At 61.4% G+C, this 19671-nt stretch overlaps 1 protein-coding gene across 1 annotated transcript in view; it reads left to right on the top strand.

The window, feature by feature from the left end:
• The window catches only part of LOC116958133 (scavenger receptor class B member 1-like), a 71150-nt gene that overhangs the window by 28232 nt on the left and 23247 nt on the right, over positions 1 to 19671 (top strand). The window contains exons 4-10 of the mRNA XM_076063856.1: positions 1813 to 1954; positions 3384 to 3587; positions 5858 to 5953; positions 7015 to 7130; positions 11853 to 12019; positions 13378 to 13496; positions 18402 to 18475. Coding sequence (XP_075919971.1) covers positions 1813 to 1954; positions 3384 to 3587; positions 5858 to 5953; positions 7015 to 7130; positions 11853 to 12019; positions 13378 to 13496; positions 18402 to 18475 — 918 coding nt within the window. The remainder of the gene's footprint in view (positions 1 to 1812; positions 1955 to 3383; positions 3588 to 5857; positions 5954 to 7014; positions 7131 to 11852; positions 12020 to 13377; positions 13497 to 18401; positions 18476 to 19671) is intronic.

Below are 19671 nucleotides of genomic sequence, written 5' to 3'. Positions count from 1 at the left end.
AGACACACAGACACAGTGAGACACACAGTGAGACACACAGTGAGACACACAGCACAGTGAGACACACAGTGAGACACACAGTGAGACACACAGTGAGACACACAGTGAGACACACAGACACAGTGAGACACACAGTGAGACACACAGTGAGACACACAGCACAGTGAGACACACAGTGAGACACACAGTGAGACACACAGTGAGACACACAGACACAGTGAGACACACAGTGAGACACACAGTGAGACACACAGCACAGTGAGACACACAGTGAGACACACAGTGAGACACACAGTGAGACACACAGACACAGTGAGACACACAGTGAGACACACAGCACAGTGAGACACACAGTGAGACACACAGACACAGTGAGACACACAGCACAGTGAGACACACAGTGAGACACACAGACACAGTGAGACACACAGTGAGACACACAGCACAGTGAGACACACAGACACAGTGAGACACACAGTGAGACACACAGTGAGACACACAGACACAGTGAGACACACAGCACAGTGAGACACACAGTGAGACACACAGTGAGACACACAGACACAGTGAGACACACAGACACAGTGAGACACACAGTGAGACACACAGTGAGACACACAGACACAGTGAGACACACAGACACAGTGAGACACACAGTGAGACACACAGACACAGTGAGACACACAGACACAGTGAGACACACAGACACAGTGAGACACACAGTGAGACACACAGTGAGACACACAGACACAGTGAGACACACAGACACAGTGAGACACACAGTGAGACACACAGACACAGTGAGACACACAGTGAGACACACAGTGAGACACACAGTGAGACACACAGCACAGTGAGACACACAGTGAGACACACAGCACAGTGAGACACACAGTGAGACACACAGTGAGACACACAGTGAGACACACAGACACAGTGAGACACACAGTGAGACACACAGTGAGACACACAGTGAGACACACAGTGAGACACACAGCACAGTGAGACACACAGTGAGACACACAGTGAGACACACAGTGAGACACACAGACACAGTGAGACACACAGTGAGACACACAGTGAGACACACAGTGAGACACACAGACACAGTGAGACACACAGTGAGACACACAGTGAGACACACAACACACACAGACCAGTGTGTATTTGTGTGTGTCTGTGTGTGTGTTTGTATCTGTGTGTGTGTGTGTCTGGGTGTGTGTGTCTGTATGTGTCTGTGTGTGTGTGTGTCTCTGTGTGTGTCACTGTGTCTGTGTGTGTGTGTCTATGTGTGTGTGTCTGTGTATGTGTCACTGTGTCTGTGTGTGTGTCTGTGTGTGTGTCTGTGTGTGTGACTATGTGTGTGTGTGTGTCTGTGTATGCATCACTGTGTCTGTGTGTATGTCTGTGTGTGTGTGTCTGTGTGTGTCTCTGTCTGTGTGAGTGTGTCTCTGTCTGTGTGTGTGTCTATGTGTGTGTGTGTCTGTGTGTGTCTCTGTCTGTGTGAGTGTGTCTCTGTCTGTGTGTGTGTGTGTCTATGTCTGTGTGTCTGTGTGTGTGTGTCTCTGTGTGTGTGTCTGTGTGTGTGTGTCTGTGTGTGTGTGTCTATGTGTGTGTGTGTCTGTGTGTCTATGTGTGTGTGTCTATGTGCTGTGTGTCTGTGTGTGTGTCTCTGTGTGTGTGTCTGTGTGTGTGTGTCTATGTGTGTGTGTGTCTGTGTGTCTATGTGTGTGTGTCTATGTGTGTGTGTCTATGTGCTGTGTGTCTGTGTGTGTCTATGTGTGTGTGTCTATGTGCTGTGTGTCTATGTAGAGAAGAGAGACACAAGGTCGATCTCCGCTTCTACGACCTCCCCGCGGTGTCTTTCCGTGAGCGTCGAGTTTACCAATTCTGTCCGGAGTTGTCCGTCGGTTCGGAGAGAGACTCCATCACCACTCTCAATATACCAGCACTGGTGAGCTCACCACTCACTCACCACTCACTCACTCACCACTCACTCACAACTCACTCACCACTCACTCACCACTCACTCATTCACTCACCACTCACTCACTCACTAACACACTCACTCACCACTCACTCACTCACCACTCACTCACCACTCACTCACCACTCACTCACTCACCCACTCACTCACTCACCACTCACTCACTCACCACTCACTCACCACTCACTCACTCACTCACCCACTCACTCACCACTCACTCACCACTCACTCACCACTACTCACTCACCACTCACTCACCACTCACTCACCACTCACTCACTCACTCACCCACTCACCCACTCACTCACTCACCACTCACTCACCACTCACCACTCACTCATTCACTCACCACTCACTCACTCACCACTCACTCACCACTCACTCACTCACCACTCACTCACCACTTACCACTCACTCACCCACTCACCACTCATTCAGCACTCCCTCACCACTCACTCACCACTCACTCACCACTCACCACAAACTCACCACTCATTCAGCACTCACTCACCACTCACTCACCACAAACTCACCACTCACTCACCACTCACTCACCACTCACTTGGTGTGTGTCTGTGTATCTGTGTGTCTCTGTGTGTCTGTGTCTCTGTCTGTATGTCTCTCTGTGTCTCTGTGTCTCTGTGTCTGTGTGTCTGTGTGTCTGTATGTCTCTGTGTGTCTGTGTATCTCTGTGTGTCTGTGTCTCTGTGTCTCTCTGTCTCCGTGTGTCTGTGTGTCTGTGTATCTGTGTCTCTGTGTGTCTGTGTGTGTCTGTGTCTCTGTGTATCTCTGTGTGTCTGTGTCTCCGTGTGTCTGTGTGTCTCTGTGTGTCTCTGTGTGTCTGTGTGTCTGTGTCTCTGTCTGTATGTCTCTCTGTGTATCTGTGTGTCTCTGTGTCTCTGTGTTTCTGTGTCTCTGTGTGTCTCTGTGTGTCTGTGTGTCTGTGTGTCTCTGTGTGTCTGTGTCTCTGTGTCTCTGTGTCTCCGTGTCTCTGTGTGTCTGTGTGTCTGTGTCTCTGTGTATCTCTGTGTGTCTGTGTCTCCGTGTGTCTGTGTGTCTGTGTATCTCTGTGTGTCTGTGTCTCCGTGTGTCTGTGTCTCTGTGTGTCTCCGTGTGTCTGTGTGTCTCTGTGTCTCTGTGTCTCTGTCTGTATGTCTCTCTGTGTATCTGTGTGTCTCTGTGTCTCTGTGTTTCTGTGTCTCTGTGTGTCTCTGTGTGTCTGTGTGTCTGTGTGTCTCTGTGTCTCTGTGTGTCTCTGTGTCTCTGTGTGTCTGTGTATCTGTGTGTCTCTGTGTGTCTGTGTGTCTGTATGTCTGTGTCTCTGTGTCTCTGTCTCCGTGTGTCTGTGTCTCTGTGTCTCTGTGTCTCCCCGTGTCCCCGTCCGTGTCTGCCGCAGGCGGCCGCGATGCTGTCCGAGCGTCTGTCCCCGCGCCTGCGCTTGGCTGTGTCCTTGCTGCTGTCCGCAGTGGGCGAGGGCTCTGCCGTGGTCTCGCTGGCCGTGGGAGACTTCCTCTGGGGATACTCCGACCCTCTGGCCCGGGCGCTTCACTCGCTCAGCCCCACGCTGTGGCCCTCGCCGCGGTTTGGACTCCTCGCTGGGGTGAGGAGAGCTCGCACGTCGCTCGCCCATCGCTCGCTCACTCGCTCACTCGCTCACCCACTCACCCATCACTCGCACGTCGCTCGCTCGCTCGCACGTCGCTCGCTCACTCGCTCACTCGCTCACTCGCTCACCCACTCACCCATCGCTCTCACGTCGCTCGCTCGCTCGCACGTCGCTCGCTCACTCGCTCGCTCACTCCTCGCTCGCTCGCACGTCGCTCGCTCACTCGCTCGCTCACTCGCTCGCTCGCTCACCCACTCACCCATCGCTCTCACGTCGCTCGCTCGCTCGCACGTCGCTCGCTCACTCGCTCGCTCACACCTCGCTCGCTCGCACGTCGCTCGCTCACTCGCTCGCTCACACGTCGCTCGCTCGCTCACTCACCCATCGCTCACTCACACGTCACTCGCTCACCCACTTACCCATCGCTCTCATGTCGCTCGCTCGCTCACTCGCTCACTCGCACGTCGCTCGCTCGCACGTCGCTCACCCATCGCTCGCTCGCACGACGCTCGCTCACCCACCCACTCACTCACCCATCGCTCGCTCACTCGCTCGCTCACCCATCGCTCGCTCACTCGCTCACTCTCACGTCGCCCGCTCGCTCGCACGTCGCTCACCCGCTCGCTCGCTCACCCATCGCTCGCTCACTCACACGTCGCTCGCGCACTCACACGTCGCTCACCCATCGCTCGCACGTCGCTCGCTCGCTCGCTCGCTCACCCGCTCACCCATCGCTCGCTCACTCGCTCACTCACACGTCGCTCGCTCACCCACTCACCCATCGCTCTCATGTCGCTCGCTCGCTCGCACGTCGCTCACCCGCTCGCTCGCTCACCCATCGCTCGCTCGCTCACTCGCTCACTCACACGTCGCTCGCTCGCTCTCACGTCGCTCGCCCACCCACCCACTCGCTCACCAATCGGTCGCTCACCAATCACCCACTCACTCACCAATCTGTCACTCACTCTCCGTGTCTCTCTCCGTGTCTCTCTCCCCGTGTCTCTCCCCGTGTCTCTCTCCCCGTGTCTCTCCCCCGTGTCTCTCCCCGTGTCTCTCCCCCATGTCTCTCCCCGTGTCTCTCCCGGTGTCTCTCCCTGTGTCTCTCCCCGTGTCTCTCCCCCCCGTGTCTCTCCCCCCCGTGTCTCTCCCCCGTGTCTCTCCCCGTGTCTCTCTCTCCGTGTCTCTCCCCCGTGTCTCTCCCCGTGTCTCTCCCGGTGTCTCTCCCCCGTGTCTCTCCCCCGTGTCTCTCCCCGTGTCTCTCCCCATGTCTCTCCCCGTGTCTCTCCCCCGTGTCTCTCCCCGTGTCTCTCCCCCGTGTCTCTCCCCCCCGTGTCTCTCCCCCATGTCTCTCCCCGTGTCTCTCTCCCCGTGTCTCTCCCCCGTGTCTCTCCCCGTTTCTCTCCCCCGTGTCTCTCCCCGTGTCTCTCCCCCGTGTCTCTCCCCCGTGTTTCTCCCCGTGTCTCTCCCCGTGTGTCTCCCCGTGTCTCCCCGTGTCTCCCCGTGTCTCTCTCCCCGTGTCTCTCCCCCGTGTCTCTCCCCGTGTCTCTCTCCCCGTGTCTCTCCCCCGTGTCTCTCCCCCGTGTCTCTCCCCCGTGTCTCTCCCCGTGTCTCTCCCGGTGTCTCTCCCCCGTGTCTCTCCCCCGTGTCTCTCCCCGTGTCTCTCCCCGTGTCTCTCCCCGTGTCTCTCCCCCGTGTCTCTCCCCGTGTCTCTCCCCCGTGTCTCTCCCCCCCGTGTCTCTCCCCCATGTCTCTCCCCGTGTCTCTCTCCCCGTGTCTCTCCCCCGTGTCTCTCCCCGTGTCTCTCCCCCGTGCCTCTCCCCCGTGTCTCTCCCCGTGTCTCTCCCCGTGTGTCTCCCCGTGTCTCTCTCCCCGTGTCTCTCTCCCCGTGTCTCTCCCCCGTGTCTCTCCCCGTGTCTCTCCCCGTGTCTCTCCCCGTGTCTCTCCCCGTGTCTCTCCCCGTGTCTCCCCGTGTCTCTCCCCGTGTCTCTCTCCCCGTGTCTCTCCCCATGTCTCTCCCCCGTGTCTCTCTCCCCGTATCTCTCCCCCGTGTCTCTCCCCATGTCTCTCCCCCGTGTCTCTCCCCGTGTCTCTCCCCCGTGTCTCTCCCCGTGTCTCTCCCCCGTGTCTCTCCCCCGTGTCTCTCCCCCGTGTCTCTCCCCATGTCTCTCCCCCGTGTCTCTCCCCGTGTCTCTCCCCGTGTCTCCCCGTGTCTCTCCCCGTGTCTCTCCCCGTGTCTCTCCCCGTGTCTCTCCCTGTCGCGATAGTTCAACAACTCTGACTCTGGGGAGTTTGTAGTGGAAACCGGCGTCACGGACATCAGCCAGGTCCACCGAGTGGTCTCGTGGAACGGCATGACCAAGGTACCGCCCCCGTGTCTCCCCGTGTCTCTCCGTGTCTCCCCGTGTCTCCACGTGTCTCCCTTGTCTCTCCGTGTCTCCCCTGTCTCTCCGTGTCGCTCCACGTGTATCCCGGCGTCTCCCCGTGTCTCCCCGTGTCTCTCTCCCCGTGTCTCTCTCCCCGTGTCTCTCCCCCGTGTCTCCCCTGTCTCTCCGTGTCTCTCCGTGTCTCCACGCGTCTCCCCGTGTCTCCCCGTGTCTCTCTCCCCGTGTCTCTCCCCGTGTCTCTCCCCCGTGTCTCCCCTGTCTCCCCGTGTCTCCCCCGTGTCTACCCCGTCTCTCCCCATGTCTCTCTGTGTCTCCCCCGTCTCTCCCCGTGTCTCCCCGTGTCTCCCCCGTGTATCCCCCGTGTCTCCCCGTGTCTCCCCCGTATCTCCCCCATGTCTCTCTGTGTCTCCCCCGTGTCTCTCTCTGTCTCCACGTGTCTCCCCCGTGTCTCTCTGTCTCCCCATATCTCTCTGTGTCTCCCCGTGTCTCCCCCGTCTCTCCCCGTGTCTCCCCATATCTCCGCGTGTCTCCCCGTGTCTCCCCCGTGTCTCTCCCCCGTATCTCCACCGTCTCTCCCCGGTGTCTCCCCCGTGTCTCCCCCGTGTCTCCCCCGTGTCTCCCCGTGTCTTCCCCATGTCTCCCCGTGTCTCTCTGTGTGTCTCCCCGGTGTCTCCGCGTGTCTCCCCGTGTCTCCCCGTGTCTCTCCCGTGTCTCTCCCGTGTCTCCCCCGTGTCTCTCTGTGTCTCCCCGTGTCTCTCTGTGTCTCCCCCGTGTCTCTCTGTGTCTCCGCGTGTCTCCCCGTGTCTCCCCCGTGTCTCTCTGTGTCTCCCCGTGTCTCTCTGTGTCTCCCCGTGTCTCCCCCGTCTCTCCCCGTGTCTCCCCCGTGTCTCCCCGTATCTCCGCGTGTCTCCCCATGTCTCCCCCGTGTCTCTCCCCCGTGTTTCCACCGTCTCTCCCCGGTGTCTCCGCGTGTCTCCCCGTGTCTGTCCGTGTCTCCCCGTGTCTCCGCGTGTCTCCCCGGTGTCTCCCGCGTGCAGCTGCCCTACTGGCGCTCTGCACGCTGCAACCAAATATCTGGCACGGCGGGGGAGATGTGGCCACCCCTGGTGAACCAGAGCCTGCCTCTCACCTTCTTCAGTCCAGACACGTGCAGGTAGACACGGGGGAGAGAGACACGGGGAGAGAGAGACACGGGGAGAGAGAGACACGGGGAGAGACACGGGGAGAGACACGGGGAGAGACACGGAGAGAGAGACACGGCGGGGGAGATGTGGCCACCCCTGGTGAACCAGAGCCTGCCTCTCACTTTCTTCAGTCCAGACACGTGCAGGTAGACACGGGGAGAGACACGGGGAGAGAGAGACACGTGGAGAGAGAGACACGGGGAGAGACACGGGGAGAGACACGGGGAGAGACACGGGGAGAGACACGGAGAGAGAGACATGGCGGGGGAGATGTGGCCACCCCTGGTGAACCAGAGCCTGCCTCTCACTTTCTTCAGTCCAGACACGTGCAGGTAGACACGGGGAGAGACACGGGGAGAGAGAGACACGTGGAGAGAGAGACCCGGGGAGAGAGACACAGGGAGAGAGAGAGACACGGGGAGAGAGAGAGACACGGGGAGAGAGAGACACGGGGAGAGAGACACGGGGAGAGACACGGGGAGAGACACGGGGAGAGACACGGAGAGAGAGAGAGACACGGGGAGAGAGAGACACGGGGAGAGAGACACGGGGGGAGATGTGGCCACCCCTGGTGAACCAGAGCCTGCCTCTCACCTTCTTCAGTCCAGACACGTGCAGGTAGACACGGGGAGAGAGAGACACGGAGAGAGAGAGACACGGGCAGAGAGAGAGACACGGGGGGAGAGAGACACGGGGAGAGAGAGAGACACGGGGAGAGAGAGAGACACAGGGAGAGAGAGAGACACGGGGAGAGAGACACGGGGAGAGAGACACGGGGGGAGATGTGGCCACCCCTGGTGAACCAGAGCCTGCCTCTCACTTTCTTCAGTCCAGACACGTGCAGGTAGACACGGGGGAGAGAGACACGGGGAGAGACACGGGGAGAGACACGGGGAGAGAGACACGGGGAGAGAGAGAGACACGGGGAGAGAGAGAGAGACACGGGGGGAGACACGAGGAGAGAGAGACACGGGGAGAGAGAGAGAGAGACACGGGGAGAGAGAGAGAGACACGGGGAGAGAGAGACACGGAGAGAGAGAGACACGGGGAGAGAGAGACCCGGGGAGAGAGACACAGGGAGAGAGAGACACGGGGAGAGATACACGGGGAGAGAGAGAGACACGGGGAGAGAGAGACACGGGGAGAGAGACACAGGGAGAGACACGGGAAGAGACACGGGGAGAGACACGGGGAGAGAGACACGGGGAGAGAGAGACACGGGGAGAGACACGGGGGGAGACACGGAGAGAGAGAGACATGGGGGGAGAGAGACACGGAGAGAGACACGGGGAGAGAGACACGGGGAGAGAGAGACACGGGGACAGACATTGGGGGAGAGAGACACGGAGAGAGAGAGACACGGCGGGGGAGATGTGCCCACCCCTGGTGAACCAGAGCCTGCCTCTCACTTTCTTCAGTCCAGACACGTGCAGGTAGACACGGGGGAGAGAGAGACACGGAGAGAGAGAGACATGCGGAGAGAGAGAGACATGGCTGGAGACACGGGGAGAGAGAGACACGGGGAGAGAGAGACACGGGGAGAGAGAGAGAGCCACGGGGAGAGACACGGGGAGAGAGAGACATGGGGAGAGAGAGACACGGGGAGAGACACGGGGGAGAGAGAGACACGGGGACAGACACGGGGAGAGAGAGACACGGGGAGAGAGAGACACGGGGGGGAGACACGGGGGAGAGAGAGACACGGGGACAGACACGGGGAGAGAGAGACACGGGGGAGAGAGAGACACGGGGACAGACACGGGGAGAGAGAGACACGGGGAGAGAGAGACACGGGGGGGAGACACGGGGGAGAGAGAGACACGGGGACAGACACGGGGAGAGAGAGACACGGGGGAGAGAGAGACACGGGGACAGACATGGGGAGAGAGAGACACGGAGAGAGAGAGACACGGCGGGGGAGATGTGGCCACCCCTGGTGAACCAGAGCCTGCCTCTCACTTTCTTCAGTCCAGACACGTGCAGGTAGACACGGGGAGAGAGAGACACGGAGAGAGAGAGACATGCGGAGAGAGAGAGACATGGGGGGAGACACGGGGAGAGAGAGACACGGGGAGAGAGAGACACGGGGAGAGAGAGAGAGCCACGGGGAGAGACACGGGGAGAGAGAGACATGGGGAGAGAGAGACACGGGGAGAGACACGGGGGAGAGAGAGACACGGGGACAGACACGGGGAGAGAGAGACACGGGGAGAGAGAGACACGGGGGGGAGACACGGGGGAGAGAGAGACACGGGGACAGACACGGGGAGAGAGAGACACGGGGGAGAGAGAGACACGGGGACAGACACGGGGAGAGAGAGACACAGGGAGAGAGAGACACGGGGGGGAGACACGGGGGAGAGAGAGACACGGGGACAGACACGGGGAGAGAGAGACACGGGGGAGAGAGAGACACGGGGACAGACATGGGGAGAGAGAGACACGGAGAGAGAGAGACTAGGGGGGGAGATGTGGCGACCCCTGGTCAATCAGAGCCTGCCTCTCGCCTTCTTCAGTCCAGACACGTCCAGGTAGACATGGGGAGAGAGACACGGGGAGAGAGAGACACGGGGAGAGAGAGACACGGGGAGAGAGACACGGGAAGAGAGAGACACGGGGAGAGAGAGACACGGAGAGAGAGAGACACGGAGAGAGAGACACGGGGAGAGAGAGAGACACGGGGAGAGAGAGACACGGGGAGAGAGAGACACGGGGAGAGAGAGACATAGAGAGAGAGAGACAAGGGGAGAGAGAGACACGGCGGGGGAGACACGGGGGAGAGAGACACGGGGAGAGACACGGGGAGAGAGACACGGGGAGAGACACGGGGAGTGACACGGGGAGAGAGAGACACGGGGAGAGAGAGAAAGACACGGGGAGACTGAGACACGGGGAGAGAGAGACACGGGGAGAGAGAGACACGGGGAGAGAGAGACACGGAGAGAGAGAGACACTTAGAGAGAGACACGGGGAGAGACACGGGGAGAGAGAGACACGGGGAGAGAGAGAGAGACACGGGGAGAGAGAGACACGGAGAGAGAGACACAGAGAGAGACACGGGAAGAGAGAGACACGGGGAGAGAGAGATACGGGGAGAGAGATACGGGGAGAGAGAGAGACACGGGGAAAGAGAGAGACACGGGGAGAGAGACACGGGGAGAGACACGGGGAGAGACACGGGGAGAGAGAGACACGGCGGGGGAGATGTGGCCACCCCTGGTCAATCAGAGCCTGCCTCTCGCCTTCTTCAGTCCAGACACGTGCAGGTAGACACGGGGAGAGAGAGACACGGGGAGAGAGAGACACGGGGAGAGACACGGGGGAGAGAGACACGGGGAGAGAGAGAGACACGGGGAGAGAGAGACACGGGGAGAGAGAGACACGGGAAGAGAGAGAGACACGGAGAGAGAGACACGGAGAGAGACACGGGGAGAGAGAGAGACACGGCGAGCGAGAGAGACACGGGGAGAGAGAGACACGGGGAGAGAGAGAGACACGGGGAGAGAGAGACACGGAGAGAGAGAGACACGGGGAGAGAGAGACACGGAGAGAGAGAGACACGGGGAGAGAGAGACACGGAGAGAGAGAGACACGGGGAGAGAGACACGGGGAGAGAGAGACACGGGGAGAGAGAGACACGGGGAGAGAGAGACACGGGGGGGAGAGACACGGGGAGAGAGAGACACGGAGAGAGAGAGACACGGGGAGAGAGATACACGGGGAGAGATAGAGACACGGAGAGAGAGAGACACGGGGAGAGAGAGACACGGGGAGAGAGAGACGAGAGAGAGAGACACGGGGAGAGAGAGACACGGGGAGAGAGAGACACGGGAAGAGAGACACGGAGAGAGAGACACGGGGAGAGAGAGAGACACGGGGAGAGAGAGAGACACGGGGAGAGAGAGACACGGGGAGAGAGAGAGACACGGGGAGAGAGAGAGAGACACGGGGAGAGAGAGAGAGAGACACGGGGAGAGAGACACGGGGAGAGAGAGACACGGGGAGAGACACGGGGAGAGAGAGACACGGCGGGGGAGATGTGGCCACCCCTGGTCAATCAGAGCCTGCCTCTCGCCTTCTTCAGTCCAGACACGTGCAGGTAGACACGGGGAGAGAGACACGGGGAGAGAGAGACACGGGGAGAGAGAGACACGGGGAGAGACACGGGGGAGAGAGACACGGGGAGAGAGAGAGACACGGGGAGAGAGAGACACGGGAGAGAGAGACACGGGAAGAGAGAGAGACACGGAGAGAGCGACACGGGGAGAGAGAGAGAGACACGGGGAGAGAGAGACACGGAGAGAGAGAGACACGGGGAGAGAGAGACACGGCGGGGGAGACACGGGGGAGAGAGACACGGAGAGAGAGAGACACGGGGAGAGAGAGACACGGCGGGGGAGACACGGGGGAGAGAGACACGGGGAGAGACACGGGGGAGAGAGACACGGGGAGAGACACGGGGAGAGAGAGACACGGGGGGGAGAGACACGGGGAGAGAGATACACGGGGAGAGAGAGACACGGGGAGAGAGATACACGGGGAGAGAGAGACACGGGAAGAGAGAGAGAGACATGGAGATAGAGAGACACGGAGAGAGAGACACGGAGGGAGAGAGACACAGGGGGAGAGAGACACGGGAGCTCTTTGTAACCCCCCACCCCCCCGTGCCCCCCCCCGTGCCCCCCCCCCAGGACCCTGGATCTGTGGTTCTCTGAGTGCCGCTGGCCGGGCGGTGTCCCCGTGTGGAGGTTCCGTGTGGACCCGTCGCTGTTCGCCAACGGATCCTCCTACCCCCCCAACGAGGGCTTCTGTCCCTGCATTCAGTCGGGGGCGCTCAACCTCAGCTCCTGCCGCTCCGGTGGGGGGCAGGGGGGGCATGGGGGGCAGGGGGGGGGCAGGGGGGGGGCAGGGGGGGGGCAGGGGGGGGTGACGTGGTCGTGGCCATGGAGTCATTTTCTGATGATGATGATGAGGGCCTCAATGTCTCTCCCCGTGTCTCTCTCCCCCGTGTCTCCCCCCGTGTCTCTCCCCGTGTCTCTCCCCCCGTGTCTCCCCCCGTGTCTCTCCCCGTGTCTCTCTCCCCCGTGTCTCCCCCCGTGTCTCTCCCCGTGTCTCTCCCCCCGTGTCTCCCCCCGTGTCTCTCCCCGTGTCTCTCTCCCCCGTGTCTCCCCCCGTGTCTCCCCCCGTGTCTCTCCCCCCGTGTCTCCCCCCGTGTCTCCCCACGTCTTTCCCCGTGTCCCTCTCCCCGTGTGTCTCTCCCCGTGTCTCTCCCCGTGTCTCTCCCCCGTGTCTCCCCCCGTGTCTCTCCCCCGTGTCTCTCCCCATGTCTCCCCATGTCTCCCCGTGTCTCTCCCCGTGTCTCTCTCACCGCATCTCCCCGTGTCTCTCCCCGTGTCTCCCCCGTGTCTCTCCCCCGTGTCTCCCCCCGTGTCTCTCCCCCGTGTCTCTCCCCATGTCTCCCCATGTCTCCCCGTGTCTCTCCCCGTGTCTCTCTCACCGCATCTCCCCGTGTCTCTCCCCGTGTCTCCCCCGTGTCTCTCCCCGTGTCTCCCCCCGTGTCTCCCCGTGTCTCTCTCCCTCCCCCGTGTCTCCCCCCGTGTCTCTCTCCCCGTATCTCCCCCCGTGTCTCCCCCCGTGTCTCTCCCCATGTCTCCCCCGTGTCTCCCCGTGTCTCTCTCCCTCCCCCCGTGTCTCCCCCCGTGTCTCCCCCTGTCTCTCCCCGTGTCTCTCTCCCTCCCCCCGTGTCTCCCCCCTTGTCTCTCCCCGTGTCTCCTCCGTGTCTCCCATGTCTCTCTCCCTCCCCCCGTGTCTCCCCTCCCCCCGTGTCTCCCTCCCCCCGTGTCTCCCTCCCCCCGTGTCTCCCTCCCCCCGTGTCTCCCCCCGTGTCTCCCTCCCCCCGTGTCTCCCTCCCCCCGTGTCTCCCTCCCCCCGTGTCTCCCCCGTGTCTCCCTCTCCCGTGTCTCTCCCCGTGTCTCCCCGTGTCTCTCTCCCTCCCCCCGTGTCTCCCCGTGTCTCCCCCCCCGTGTCTCCCCAGGTGCTCCGGTCTTCGTGTCTCAGCCACATTTCTTCCAGGGCGATCCGTCGTTGGTCTCCGCCGTGATAGGACTCCCCCGTGTCTCTCCCCCCGTGTCTCCCCCGTGTCTCCCCCGTGTCTCCCCGTGTCTCTCTCCCTCCCCCCGTGTCTCCCCGTGTCTCCCTCCCCCCGTGTCTCCCCAGGTGCTCCGGTCTTCGTGTCTCAGCCACATTTCTTCCAGGGCGATCCGTCGTTGGTCTCCGCCGTGATTGGACTCCGACCAGACGCCAAACTCCACGAGACGTTCGTGGACGTTCATGCGGTGGGAGACACGGGGGGGGGAGACACGGGGGGGGAGACACGGGGAGACATGGGGGGAGGGAGAGAGACACGGGGGGAGACACGGGGTGGTGGGAGACACGGGTGGGAGACACGGGGGGAGACACGGTGGGAGACACGGGGGGAGACACGGGGGGAGACATGGGGGGAGGGAGAGAGACACGGGGGGGAGACACGGGGTGGTGGGAGACACGGGGGGGAGACACGGGGGGAGACACGGTGGGAGACACGGGGGAGACACGGGGGGAGACATGGGGGGAGGGAGAGACACGGGGGGAGAGAGACACGGGGGGAGAGACACGGGGAGACACGGGGGTGACACGGGGGGGAGACACGGGGGGAGACACGGGGGGGGAGACACGGGGAGACACGGGGAGACACGGGGAGACACGGGGGGAGACACGGGGGGAGACACGGGGGGGGGAGACACGGGGGGAGACACGGGGGGAGACACGGGGGGGGGAGACACGGGGGGAGACACGGGGGGGGAGAGACACGGAGGGAGACACGGGGAGACACGGGAGACACGGGGAGACACGGGGGGAGACACGGGGGGAGACACGGGGGGAGACACGGGGAGAGACATGGGGGGGGGGGAGACACGGGGGGGAGACACGGGGAGACACGGGGGGAGACACGGGGGGGAGACACGGGGAGACACGGGGGAGAGACACCGGGGGAGACACGGGGAGACACGGGGGGAGACACGGGGGGAGACACGGGAGGAGACGCGGTGGGAGACACGGGGGGAGACACGGGGGGAGAGAGACACGGGGAGACATGGGGGGAGACACGGGGAGACATGGGGGGAGGGAGAGAGACACGGGGAGACACGGGGGAGACATGGGGAGAGACACGGGGGGAGACACGGGGAGAGACACGGGGGGAGACACGGGGAGACACGGGGGGAGACACGGGGGAGACACGGGGGGAGACACGGGGAGAGACACGGGGAGACACGGGGAGACACGGGGAGGAGAGACACGGGGGGAGACACGGGGAGAGACACGGGGGGGGGGAGACACGGGGGGGAGACACGGGGGGAGACACGGGGGTGAGACACGGGGGGGAGACACGGGGGGAGACACGGGGGAGACACGGGGAGACACGGGCGGAGACACGGGGGGAGACACGGGGAGACACGTGGAGACACGGGCGGAGACACGGGGAGACACGGGGGGAGACACGGGGGGAGACACGGGGAGACACGGGCGGAGACACGGGGAAACACGGGGGGAGACACGGGGGGAGACACGGGGGAGAAACGGGGAGAGAGACACGGGGAGACGCGGGGGGAGAGACACGGGGAGAGACACGGGGGAGAGAGAGACACGGGGGGGGGAGACATGGGGGGAGACACGGGGGAGAGACATGGGGAGATACGGGGGGAGACACGGGTAGAGGCACGGGGAGAGACACGGGGGGAGAGAGAGACACGGGGAGACACGGGGAGAGAGAGACACGGGGGAGAGAGAGACACGGGGAGAGAGAGAGACACGGGGAGAGAGAGAGACACGGGGAGAGAGAGAGACACGGGAGAGAGAGACACGGGTAGAGAGAGACACGGGTAGAGAGAGACACGGGTAGAGAGAGACACGGGGAGAGAGAGACACGGGGAGAGAGAGACACGGGGGGAGACACGGGGGGGAGAGAGACACGGGGAGAGAGAGACACGGGGGGAGACACGGGGGGAGAGAGACACGGGTAGAGAGAGACACGGGTAGAGAGAGAGACACGGGTAGAGAGAGACACGGGTAGAGAGAGACACGGGGAGAGAGAGACACGGGGAGAGAGAGAGACACGGGGAGAGAGAGAGAGACACGGGTAGAGAGAGACACGGGTAGAGAGAGACACGGGGAGAGAGAGACGGGGAGAGAGAGACATGGGGGGGAGACACGGGGAGACACGTGGGGAGACACGGGGGGGGGGAGACACGGGGGGAGACACGGGGGGGGACACGGGGGAGACACGGGGGGAGACGGGGGGAGACACGTGGGAGACACGTGGGGAGACACGGGGGAGACACGGGTGGAGACACGGGGAGAGACACGGGGGGAGACACGGGGAGAGACACGGGGGGAGACACGGGGGGGAGACACGGGGAGACACGGGGAGAGACACGGGGAGACACGGGGAGACACGGGGGGAGACACGGGGGGGTGGGAGACACGGGGGGGTGGGAGACACGGGGGGGGAGACACAGGGAGACATGGGGGGAGACACGGGGGGAGACACGGGGTGGTGGGAGACACGGGGGGGAGACACAGGGAGACACGGGGGGAGACACGGGGGGGGGGAGACACGGGGGGAGACACGGGGGGAGACACGGGGGGGTGGGAGACACGGGGGGGAGACACGGGGAGACACGGGGGGAGACACGGGGAGACACGGAGGAGACACGGGCGGAGACACGGGGGGAGACACGGGGGGGGGAAGACACAGGGGGGAGACACGGGGAGACACGGGGAGACACGGGGGGGGGAGACACGGGGAGACACGGGGGGGAGACACGGGGAGACACGGGGGGGAGACACGGGGGGAGACACGGGGGGAGACACGGGGAGACACGGGGAGACACGTGCGGAGACACGGGGGGGAGACACGGGGTGGTGGGAGACACGGGGGGGAGACACAGGGAGACACGGGGGGAGACACGGGGGGAGACACGGTGGGAGACACGGGGGGGGGGGAGACACGGGGGGAGACACGGGGAGACACGGGGGGGTGGGAGACACGGGGGGGAGACACGGGGAGACACGGGGGGAGACACGGGGGGAGACACGGGGAGACACGGAGGAGACACGGGGGGAGACACGGGGGGAGACACGGGGGGGGGAAGACACGAGGGGGAGACACGGGGAGACACGGGGAGACACGGGGGGGGGAGACACGGGGAGACACGGGGGGAGACACGGGGAGACACGTGGGGGAAACACGGGGGGAGACACGGGGGGAGACACGGGGAGACACGGGGAGACACGGGGAAACACGGGGGGAGACACGGGGAGAAACGGGGAGAGAGACACGGGGAGACGCGGGGGGAGAGACACGGGGAGAGACACGGGGGAGAGAGAGACACGGGGGGGAGACACGGGGGGAGACACGGGGGAGAGACATTGGGAGATACGGGGGGAGACACGGGTAGAGGCACGGGGAGAGACACGGGGGGAGAGAGAGACACGGGGAGACACGGGGAGAGAGAGACACGGGGAGAGAGAGACACGGGGAGAGAGAGAGACACGGGGAGAGAGAGAGACACGGGGAGAGAGAGACACAGGGAGAGAGAGACACGGGTAGAGAGAGACACGGGTAGAGAGAGACACAGGGAGAGAGAGACACGGGGGGAGACACGGGGGGAGAGAGACACGGGGAGAGAGAGACACGGGGGGAGACACGGGGGGAGAGAGACAAGGGTAGAGAGAGACACGGGTAGAGAGAGAGACACGGGTAGAGAGAGACACGGGTAGAGAGAGACACGGGGAGAGAGAGACACGGAGAGAGAGAGACACGGGGAGAGAGAAACACGGGGAGAGAGAGACACGGGTAGAGAGAGACACGGGTAGAGAGAGACACGGGTAGAGAGAGACATGGGGAGAGAGAGACACACGGGGAGAGAGAGACACGGGAAGAGAGACACGGGGAGAGAGAGAGAGACACGGGGAGAGAGAGACACGGGGAGAGAGAGACACGGGGGGAGAGAGACACGGGTAGAGAGAGACACGGGGAGAGAGAGACACGGGGGAGAGAGAGACACGGGGGGAGAGAGACACGGGGAGAGAGAGACACGGGGAGAGACACGGGTAGAGAGAGACACGGGGAGAGAGAGACACGGAGAGAGAGACACGGGGAGAGAGAGACACGGGGAGAGAGAGACACGGGTAGAGAGAGACACGGGGAGAGAGAGACACGGAGAGAGAGAGACACGGAGAGAGAGAGACACGGGTAGAGAGAGACACGGGGAGAGAGAGAGACACGGGGAGAGAGAGACACGGGGAGAGACACGGAGAGAGAGACACGGGTAGAAAGAGACACGGGGAGAGAGAGAGACACGGGGGAGAGAGAGATACGGTGAGAGAGAGAGACACGGGGAGAGAGAGAGACACGGGTAGAGAGAGACACGGGGAGAGAGAGAGACACGGGGAGAGAGACACACACGGGGAGAGAGAGACACGGGGAGAGAGACACGGGGAGAGACACGGGTAGAAAGAGACACGGGGAGAGAGAGAGACACGGGAAGAGAGAGAGACACGGGGAGAGAGAGAGACACGGGGAGAGAGAGACACGGGGAGAGAGAGACACGGGGAGTGACAGTGGTAGAGAGAGACACGGGGAGAGAGAGACACGGAGAGAGAGAGACACGGGGAGAGAGAGACACGGGGAGAGAGAGACACGGGGAGAGAGAGACACGGGTAGAGAGAGACATAGAGACACGGGTAGAGAGAGACATGGGGAGAGAGAGACACGGAGAGAGAGAGACACGGGTAGAGAGAGACACGGGGAGAGAGACACACACGGGGAGAGAGAGACACGGGGAGAGAGAGACACGGGGAGAGACACGGAGAGAGAGACACGGGGAGAGAGAGAGACACGGGGAGAGAGAGAGACACGGGTAGAGAGAGAGACACGGTGAGAGAGAGAGACACGGGGAGAGAGAGAGACACGGGGAGAGACAGACACGGGTAGAGAGAGAGACACGGTGAGAGAGACACACGGGTAGAGAGAGAGAGACACGGGTAGAGAGAGAGACACGGTGAGAGAGACACGGGGAGAGAGAGAGACACGGGGAGAGAGAGAGACACGGGGAGAGAGAGAGACACGGGGGGTAACATCATTATCCACGTGTCTCCCCCCCCGTGTCTCCCCCCCCCCCCCCCCCGTGTCTCCACAGGAATCTGGTGTCCCAGTCAACGTCTCCATCCGTCTCCAGATCAACCTCCACATACACTCTGTTACAGGCATAGCGTATGTCATCATCATCAACATCACTACCATCATCATCACTACCATCATCATCACTACCAGATCAACCTCCACATTCACTCTGTTACAGGCATAGCGTATGTCACCATCATCATCATCACTACCATCACCATCACTACCATCACCATCACTACCATCACTACCATCACCATCACTACCATCATCACTACCATCACCATCACTACCAGATCAACCTCCACATTCACTCTGTTACAGGCATAGCGTATGTCACCATCACTAACATCATCATCACTACCATCATCATCACTACCATCATCACCACTACCAGATCAACATCCACATACACGCTGTTACAGGCATAGCGTATGTCATCACTACCATCATCATCACTACCATCACCAGCATCATCATCACTACCAGATCAACCTCCACATACACTCTGTTACAGACGTAGCGTATGTCACCATCATCAACATCATCACCATCATCATCATCACTATCATCATCACTATCATCACCATCACTACCATCACCATCACTACCAGTACTACCATCATCATCATCACTACCAGATCAACCTCCACATACACTCTGTGACAGGCATAGCGTATGTCACCATCACTACCATCACCATCACTACCATCACTACCATCATCATCACTACCATCACTACCATCATCATCACTACCAGATCAACCTCCACATACACGCTGTGACAGGCATAGCGTATGTCACCATCACTACCATCACCATCACTACCATCACTACCATCATCATCACTACCACTACTACCATCATCACTACCATCATCATCACTACCAGATCAACCTCCACGTACACTCTGTGACAGACAGCGTATGTCATCATCATCATCATCACTATCATCACCATCACTACCATCATCACTACCATCATCATCATCACTACCAGATCAACCTCCACATACACTCTGTGACAGGCATAGCGTATGTCACCATCACTAACATCACCATCACTAACATCACCATCACTACCATCATCATCACTAGCATCACTACCAGCATCATCATCACTACCAGATCAACCTCCACATACACTCTGTGACAGGCATAGCGTATGTCACCATCATCATCATCAACATCACTACCATCATCACTACCATCACCATCACTACCATCACTACCATCATCATCACTACCATCACTACCATCATCATCATCACTACCAGATCAACCTCC

This window comes from Petromyzon marinus, unplaced genomic scaffold (assembly GCF_048934315.1).
Source record: "Petromyzon marinus isolate PM22_M1 ecotype Great Lakes invasive population unplaced genomic scaffold, UKy_Petmar_22M1.pri1.0 PM_Scaffold_215, whole genome shotgun sequence".
NCBI lineage: Eukaryota > Metazoa > Chordata > Hyperoartia > Petromyzontiformes > Petromyzontidae > Petromyzon > Petromyzon marinus.
Note: the sequence above shows the minus strand (reverse complement) of the source record. Positions and strands in the feature narration are given on the sequence as shown.